Source organism: Xiphophorus couchianus, chromosome 1, assembly GCF_001444195.1.
Source record: "Xiphophorus couchianus chromosome 1, X_couchianus-1.0, whole genome shotgun sequence".
NCBI lineage: Eukaryota > Metazoa > Chordata > Actinopteri > Cyprinodontiformes > Poeciliidae > Xiphophorus > Xiphophorus couchianus.
Genome location: NC_040228.1, coordinates 5367271 through 5376403, shown reverse-complemented (window position 1 = coordinate 5376403; position 9133 = coordinate 5367271). Strand labels below are relative to the sequence as shown.

Genomic DNA, 9133 nt, shown 5'->3' with positions numbered 1-9133 from the left:
GCATTTTCTTGATGAGCTTCAAGAGGTCGTCACCTGAAATGGTTTTCACTTCATAGGTCAACCTGCCCTGTCAGGTTAATAAGTGGGATTTATTGCCTTATAAATAGTCATGAAAATAAAGAAAACCCATTGAATTAGACAGGTGTGTCCAAACACTTGGTCTGTACTGTGTATACATATGCTTCAGAATTTGTTTTTATTTCTGTTCAGTAATGTTTTGTTTGGAAATATCGACTCATCCGTTGTTTTGCTGCTATCAGCAACTTTCCTGTAATCTTTCTACATTATTGTCATCCATGGCTTTCAAACTGTGGCTCAAGGACCCAGGAGGCGTCGTTTCATAAATAGCACCTACTACTTCTGCATCCATTACTATTTTTTGTTTGCTTGTCTAAACATAAGTTCAAGGTTTTATAAAAAACAAAAAAAAAATGTTTTCAACTAGGAAAATCGGAGGTTCAAACACCAAAACTCAACCTCATCCTTCAACCAAAAAGCTCAAAATGTAATGAACCTGTGTACCACAACACTGTGTGCTGCAAAAGCAACTGGCAAAATGTTTCCAAAAGATTCAGAGAAATATTCAAGGCAAATAAGATGCCATTTCTATTTATATATTAAATCTTTAGGAATGTTTTTATGCTTCTGCTCAAAGTACAGCTACGTGACAGAGCCCTCACATCAATATTCACCACTTTTCCACAATTTCCTGTTCATTCCTGGCCTATTTTGAAAATGTAAATGCAAAACTTCAGTTCGCTGCAGAATCTTCTGCCAAGCCAAGGCTTTAAATATACCAGCAAAAAACCCCAAAATAAAACAAAAAAACATGTTTTAAGGATGACAAAAAGTATGTTTTATGGATGGATAAAATATTTATACTTTTCAGAGTATAAGGTCTGCAAAAACAATCATTGCTGCATAGTTTGATCATTTTCAAATCTATCCAGACATGGAATATACTTACTTTCCAGAACAGTGTTTTAACTTCAGTTTTACTTTTAAATCTGTCGATCTTTTCAACAAAAACAGCTAAACAGAGTTTTGGTGGTTTTATTGAGTATGAAATGCAGATAAATCCACAGACAAACAGCTTTAAATCTCCAGCAGATTCAGTCCCTCCTCTAATCCAACAGAAACATCCGCTCTGCCTGGCCCTGTGCTTCGGGTTTAATATGCAGAGCTTCATAAAACGGGAAGAGAGGAAAGGACTCTGATGGACGGCCATCCTGGACTCTACCCAGCTGTTCTGAGGAAGCTGCTCAAGCCTTCCAGTGAGCACAGCGGACAGAACCAGGTGCCAGGATTAGTCTGTCGATTTTCCACATCGCTCGTTTAACAACATCCCATCCGAATACATCCCCAAAATTAAATAAAACAGATTAAGACATAATGGAAACAAGAGGCGTTCTGCTAGAAAGCAAAGGAATGGGGTTAGAAAGAACCCAGAGTTGATCATGTCAAAGGTAGAAGTCGTCTCGTTCCAACAGATCAGGGCCGTTTTGGTTCATAACCTTTCACCAGTTAGATGAACAATTTCATATAAACACAAACACGCCCACACACACATACACACACGCACTCCAGGGTAGTGTCAGAGATTGCAGCAGCGCTGTCTAAGCCAAATTGCTGCTTGGGTCGGGGTTGGCGGTGCTGTTATCTTGATTGGCCGCCTGGCTTCCTCGGGCCGGCACCTCGATGATGCGTGGCTTGTCGATGATGCGCGCCCGCCGGTCGCCTTTTTCCACGATGCCGATGATCCAGGCTCCGTTTGAGGCGCCCTGAGCCGAGTTGAGGCTCTTCATCTCTGAACAGAACTTGGCCGCCTGCTCTCTGGGTAAACACACCAGCAGCCCACCTGTTTGGGAGAGGCTGGGGGTTAACGTCTGGATTCACTCCTCGTAGATTTCTATTGTTTTTACAAGCATTCAGACTTTTCATTCTAAGGTGAGCTTGAAAGTTCAAGTTTTATTTATTCTTTAAACTTTCTCTGCTTATCTAAACGTAATCCCATTTTATGTTAAAAGTAAAAAAAAAAGTCTGAAACAGGGACACAAACAATCGACCTACAGCTAATTGTAGATCAATAATTTATTAGATTAAAATTAGTTCCATTCAATTTACTAATAACATCCACTTAGACCTTCTTTTTTTTTCTCTGAAGAGTTTTTGCGGCACTAGTGGCTCGTATTTTTTGTGACAGTAGGCAGACAGGAAAGAGGGCGAGGAAGACATGCGGCAAATGTCGCCGGGACTGGGAGTCGAACCCGCGACGTCCACGTCGAGGACTAAGGCCTCCAAACGTGGGGTGTGCTAACCCTCTGCGCCACCACAGCACACCCCCACTTAGACCTTTTAGTGTTGTAGTTTGGCCTCCATCCAGAAGAGGCTGACCCTTAGCAGAGCCAGCTGATACAGAAACAAAGATGGCGGAGCAACACCAGAGAAAGAGAAACGGTCCAAACAGAGCATGATGAAAAATACACCGTATGCGGTTCTATTTAGAAATATACACACTTCTTATGTTTCACCTTAATATCTCTCATTCAGCCAAGCTGCAAGGTGGAGCAGCGCTAGTTTCTCATTCAGAAATTACTAATGAGCTTCAAAAGTGAGAATGTGAAAAGCAGAGAAATATCGACACAGGTCTACTTTCTCAGTCTAGCAGCCCTGCAGGTCATCCTCTTACCGGAGGTCTCTGCCGATCTGCCCTGCAGCAGGTTGAACAGGTTCCCACAGGCCTTACTGATGGCACTCATCTTGGCTATGATGGGCAGGTTGTGGATAACGAAGGCCACCTCGTTTTTCTGCTGCTCTGCCAGGTTGTTGGCGTGACCCAGTAAACCGAAACCGGTCACATCCGTGGCGGCGTGAGCCTGGTACTTGTGCATTAGGCTCGCCGCTGCAGGAGAAACGAAAGAACGGGTTAGTTACGTGGTTACACATTGGCAACTGACAACTAATGTGGATCTGAATCCCAGGTAGACATGAATTTATACAGTTAGGTAAAATCAAAAATAAAAAAAAATCACAGAGTTTTGGAGGAGTTGTACCTGTTCGGTTTAGCGTTGCCATGGAGAACATGGCTTCATAATATGCCTCTTTGACCTCCTCTTTGGTGACAACAAGTTTGATCCTGTTCCACTTTTCAGGCTGATGAAGTAGAAAAAAAAACAGGTAGGCTTAGGAATTGAAAACTTCTGATCTACAGACGGTTTTCATTTTCAGCTGGGTTCTGACTGGAGCCTTTTCTCAGAACCAGGGTCCATTTCAGAGGATCTGTCATTCTGACTGCAGAAACCCCAGGACTGAATAACGTAAAAGACTAGGGGTGCACTGATTGCAGTTTTCTGATTGATCAGCAGTGTTTAAAAAGTCTGACCTGCCGATTCTGATTTTCTCCGATATTCATATTTTTGTCTGAAAAGTCGCCCAGTAGGTAGCTTTAGCTCTGTTTCCATTGCGCAAAACTGTCAATATGCCGCTGATGTCGAAAAAACACAATTTCACAATAGCACTGTTTCCACTAAATAAGAAATGAGATTAAAAATCATACATGAATAGGTTTGTTTGTGCGATAAGTCATTAAAAAAAAACATCTGCCTCATCATCCTCCAACCACTTCCTGTTGTCCTTCACGTTGTTTCCACCAGTAGTAACAGCCGGTTATTGATCACGTGACTCGTGTGATGTGGAAAAAAAGCATTTCCATTGCAGTTTTACGACATACATTAATATTGATGAATGTTTTTTTTTGGCTCTAGTGGCCTTTATTTGAAAGTGCTAGGACAGGAAAGTGGGTAATGTGAGAGAGGCAAAGATCACCAGGCTGGGAATCGAACCTGCGGCGTCCTCTTTATGTGGGTTGTGTTTAACCCCTGCGCCACCACAGCACCCCAAGGGCAAACGTTTTTAATCAAAAAACGTGAACTTCTTTGGAATGGCCATGTTTCCACTAAGATAATTTATTTTTATTGATTCCAATTTGTGCAACTATATGGCGAATGGAAACGCAGATGGTGCAGTTACTGCTGTTAGCCACGCCCACAGACATGACCCGGTGGGCGGGTCTGTCAGTCAGCCGTCTCTCATGGCAGAATGAACAGGGAGACCGGCGGATTTTCAGATCTTTGTGGATGTGGATAAGGTCACTGGACGAGATTGGTTTCAGATGAATCTCCCAAAGTTGATAGAATGAATGAATAAAAATATAGCAATATTAAAGTGAGTGGTGGACCTGATCGAGCCACTGGTGGGCGTTTACAGCCACTCGGGTCCCCAGAGGTTTGGTCAGAACCAGGACGTCACCTGGTACCGCGCCGTCAGGCCTGGGACAGAAAAACAAACGTCAAGCATATTTACTTTTTTTCTTTTTTATTAAAAACTCAACTGTGTTCATAGTTCTTTGTGCCAAAAGGAAACAAGATTCTTCTAACCCAAGAGGGCCAGAGAATGATGCTGCCAGAAATGTTTGGTAAAAAAAAATTATAATAATCCTGCCAACACACAAACTCAGAGAGAAACTTGCAGGGGATTACTTTATAATTTATGAAATTCATTTTGAATTTTTATTTTGTTTTTACAAATCCAACAGTTTTCTATAAATATTTTTGAATTTCAATAAATCTTGCAGCAAGTGTTGGTGTTAAATAACTGCATTTTAATCTCTTTTTTTCAAACAATCCATCTTCCCAATCGGGAATCAATAATGAGATTCAGTCTCTGACGTGTTAAGGGAAAGAGGGGAGAAGAACAAACAGACAGAAGGAATGAAAGACACAGAAAGGGGGAAAAGAGTAGACCCCTCGATGGAAGGGGTGCTGGACACGGAATGTTTCCATTTTAAAAGGAAGTTGAAGGTGGAAATGCGAACGTGTTGCATCTTGGGACGTCTTCAGCTCAAATCTGACTCACATGATGAACTCATTGGGCTGGCAGACGACTGATGCTACACCCCCAACGATGATCCAGGGGTTTATCACCGTCTGGCCCCCTGTCACCGACGTCCCTCCCTCCTCAGCTGCGTCCCGGAAACCTTTGATCATCAGCGGTGTCACTCGCTCTCGATCCTGCGGGCAGACGAACAAAAAACCTAAAGATCAGCGGTGAAGGGAACACAACGCAGCTACAGATGCTGTGGTGGATCAGTTACGCTGCCACTTGCGATCTACTGGCATTGGCGCTCATTAGTTACAAAACAAATAGAATATGTCGCTACCTTTTCATTCATCTTCTGACTGAGGCTCAGCAGCATCAGCATGTTGTCGCACTCCGTGATGCCCATGGCGTAGAGGTCACTGAGGACGTTCGCACACGCTATCCTTCCCTGGGACACGGCGAGGTCAACAAATGAGCGACATCAGGACCGTCACAAAACTGTGGCGTCGAACTGAAGGATCAAACTAGTTTTACAGGATCAGAACCTGAATTTAGTTAATAAAAATATCCCCCCCCGCAAATTAGTTTTTTTCCAGAATCACTAAAACAGAGGACCAAATATTCTCCGTCATCTGTGCAGCATTGGCTCAACATGACAGCAACCCATAAGGGATCCATTTTTAGAGGATTTCCTAAAAATCCTCTAAATCCTCTCCACTTATTTCTGCTGTGATAAGTGGATATTGTGAGATGAGTTACATTTTTTCTTCACCTCATACCATCTTTCATTTCATTAGAACATTTTGGACTACTAGATGTCAATTTGTAATTCATGTTTGTCTGCTGGATGGGCTCTCGTTTCCACGGCACATTAGAGCCACTGCAGAAAAAAAAAGCTAATTTCTGCCAAAAAAAAAACACACAAAAAACTTCAATTTTGAGACTAATTTCAGAATTTGATAAACATTTTAAAATTTTAGAAACACGGAAGTGTCTTGGAAAAAACTTAATTGTCCCCCCAAGAAGATTTCAGAGATTGATATCTACATTTCTTAGTTTTTTTTCTAAATTTTCAACTTTCCAAACTCAGAAATGTCCTCGTTTTTTTCTAGAGCGTTCCAGAGATTATTCACAAAATGTCTTCATTTTTTAGTGGAAATCTTCTACTTTTTTTAAAATTAAATTTACAATGGCCCTAAAAAGCTGTCATAGTCTCGTGGCAAAACATCACAACTTTCTACTGTCTTCTGCAACAATTCCTCCTGAAGTAAATGTGAAACAGACTACATTATGCATAAAGAAACCTGCGTTAAAAAGTTAGTGAATTAAATTTTGTGAACATTTTTTCAATAAAAACTGGAGTTGTTTAGGCATACGGTCTTTAAAGGGTCAAAGCTCTAGAAATATCAAGGTTTGATACATTCATATTCAACAAATTAGAACATTTTTGAAAAGTTCCTTTATTTCTAGGCTTAACTAGGCATGCTGATACTCATGTCAGGGCTACTAGAAATTTTAAATGCTCCTCTTATATCTTATAGATCATCATTCTTAAGAAGAAATGAGAAAATGGAAAGTGAATGAATTACAAAAAAGAAAAAAAAGAGTGGAAACCCATTTAAAAAGGCTGGTTGGTACAGAAGCTGAGCTGTAAACGGTGAATGTAGATTTAGTTTAAAGTTTGATCTCTTTTTGTAAAGCGTAACCTTGCAGAACAATGGCTGGATGCTTCATTTAGTGTCAGTTAATGCAAACTGCTTAAAAACCTCTTACATGTTTTCATTAGGCAAGAATTTTCACCAGCCTGCTGCTTCATGAGGCTCTGAGGGGGAATGTGGTAACGTATGACCGAACTCATGACCGAGCCGCTGCCACAGTGTGTGTGTGTTTCATCCACCTACCAATCCATCCATCTATAGAGGAATTAAAAACGCACAGTTTTGGAGCCAAATGAAAAAGAAAACCGGCTAAGCTTGCAGCCAAAGCTTTCCGCTCTCTAGTAATTCTGGACATTTGATCCACAACGTGAATTTTCTTTAGTTCTGCTCATGTTCCCCTCTCAAACATGATAACATTCAGTTGGCTAGCGTGTTTTTTTAATGCAACGACGGGCGTAGTTAAACGTCAAACTGCACACAATCACCATTAAAACCCTTGGTGATAGTTAAGCTGACACGGTTAGTCATTAACACTTAGTCACATCAATCATTTATAAGTCGGAGTCACTACGATCAGAAATCAAGTCACAGAGCAGAAACGATTCTTGGAGGGTTTCACTGATCATCCTGTCAGTTTCTATAAAAGCCTAGAAACCTTTCAGAGTGACCCGTTGTACAGCTACTACTGCAGCTTCAACCCACAGCAAACACTGGAAGCGCATTTCATATCCAGCTTCTGAGTGCTTTTTTAGTATCTGAATAATTTTGTGTGGTATTTTTCAATCTCATTTTCGTTTCCGATTTCCGGAGGAATATTTTTTTTGTCTGATTCTTAAGCAACTCAAACTTTTCACTTTCAGACATGGCTACTCGCATATTGTGTTAAAAACACATTTCACTCGTTGACTAGAAGGACAACAGTCCTTCTATTTAAACAGAAGGAAAATTCATACAGAACATCAAAAACGTGGGACCAGGAGGAAGTTGTGTGACGGTGCGTTCAGGCCACGCCAGATGAATCTTTCAGAATTTAGGTGCAGCCTTTTAAATTCATTGTTCTAATGTAGTTATTGGGCTCCACAGTTGGCAGTCACTGTGAAGAAAAAGTTAAACATGTTTGATGTGTGACGTTAACATTGTTAGTTCTCTGTTCAGCGTGCTGAATATTAATTAAATCATTTATCTGTTATCTTTCCAACCCTCCCCAGTTTGATCCAAAGAAATAGCCACTGTTCTCTGCCCTCTTTGGCAGTGAGCTAACAAACTAAACTTTCTAAATTACTTTTATGTGGATACCTACCCATGTCAAGTCAGTGTGTTCAATAATCTGTTGTCTGTCTGAAGCCACATTTGACTGATGAACTAATATGGGCCAAATCTAGTTTTAGATCTGTTTCATACTAAATTTGTAAGAGTTTTTAATAACTTCTGCTGTGTGAAAAAAATCCACAGCAAAAACTTACCATCATATATGGATCTTCTACCAGAGGGTAGAAGAAATCAGTGGTCTGGACCAGAGAGAGACCTCCATGCCTCAATGGAGTCACACAACTGTCCATCCCAATACCTGGAATAAATACAAAGAGACATGCTAGTGTGAAAAGCAGCTGTAATTAGTTAAAGTGAAGCTGTTGCTTAGAGTTACTATACAGCAGCAACATTCATTGGTCATATTTCAGGAGTAACTGTGCATATATTGTAACTCCTTGGAATGAGTATTGGTGGACTTCGTACTTGAAGCATTACATGTTTCTGCTGAATCATTTACCTTGTGCAGTAATTTAACAGCTCGGGAAACTATTGTTCTGGTTTACACGCGCTTATTTTATGTTTGCATTACAATAAGGTTATATGATTTGTAAAACTTTATCTACTGTGAATGGTCCACATCATCTGTCATACGAGTCCTCAAAGCTAATAGTATTAGCAACTGTTCGTTAGCTAATCTAGGTTAGCTACCGGGTTTCGGCAGCTCGGAGCACAAGGAATGGTGCTGGAGTTTCTTACCAAGCCGGGGTCGAGGCAACTGTTGGCCGAACTCAGAGCCCTGGTCTCCAGCCTTGCCCGGTCCATCGCCTCGGTCCGTCTCCAGTCCCGCGAGGAGTTTGAGCAGAACCTCCTGCGGGACCTTGCATCCTCATCCCTTCAACTCAGAATAAGACGTAAGACGGAACCCGCGTTCCAAGCCGTGGTCCTCGGGTTTAAATGGCTTGTATCCAGGAGGGAAACACCCCCCGGAACCCGCAGCCTCAGCTGAGGGAGGTGGGGTAGGTGAGCCCGACATGCCTGCCCGCAGAGTGGTCTTAAAGCACGAAGCAAGGCGGACAGCTCGGCCCGATATGCAAAGACGCAACATGGGGTGAGTGTCTAGTACCCGTTGTGTGACTAGGAGACCCGCGTTACCAAAATAAAGTCCGTTTAACTTCCTGACAGACCGTAGACTTTAAAAACAAAAGTTAGAAAATGCACAGTTGTATTTGAAACTTTAAAGTGTGGTAAACTACATTTGCGCGTTATCTTATATCATAGCCAAATTTTATAATAAAAGTAGAGTTGGCAATATACAAGGCAGATGGCCTTTTATTTTGAAATTCAAC

The 9133-nt window shown here is 41.4% G+C and overlaps 1 protein-coding gene across 1 annotated transcript; it reads right to left on the bottom strand.

The window, feature by feature from the left end:
* Nucleotides 1-1034: 1034 nt before the first annotated feature.
* On the bottom strand, nt 1035-8927 carry sephs3 (selenophosphate synthetase 3). The gene is made up of 8 exons (XM_028010566.1): nt 8544-8927; nt 8000-8103; nt 5219-5326; nt 4915-5069; nt 4238-4328; nt 3054-3153; nt 2690-2902; nt 1035-1858 (listed from the first exon to the last, which is right to left on the bottom strand). Exons 1-8 carry the CDS (start codon nt 8890-8892, stop codon nt 1617-1619), a joined length of 1362 nt encoding a protein of 453 aa, XP_027866367.1. The 5' UTR covers nt 8893-8927; the 3' UTR covers nt 1035-1616.
* Between the last annotated feature and the right edge of the window lie 206 nt (nt 8928-9133).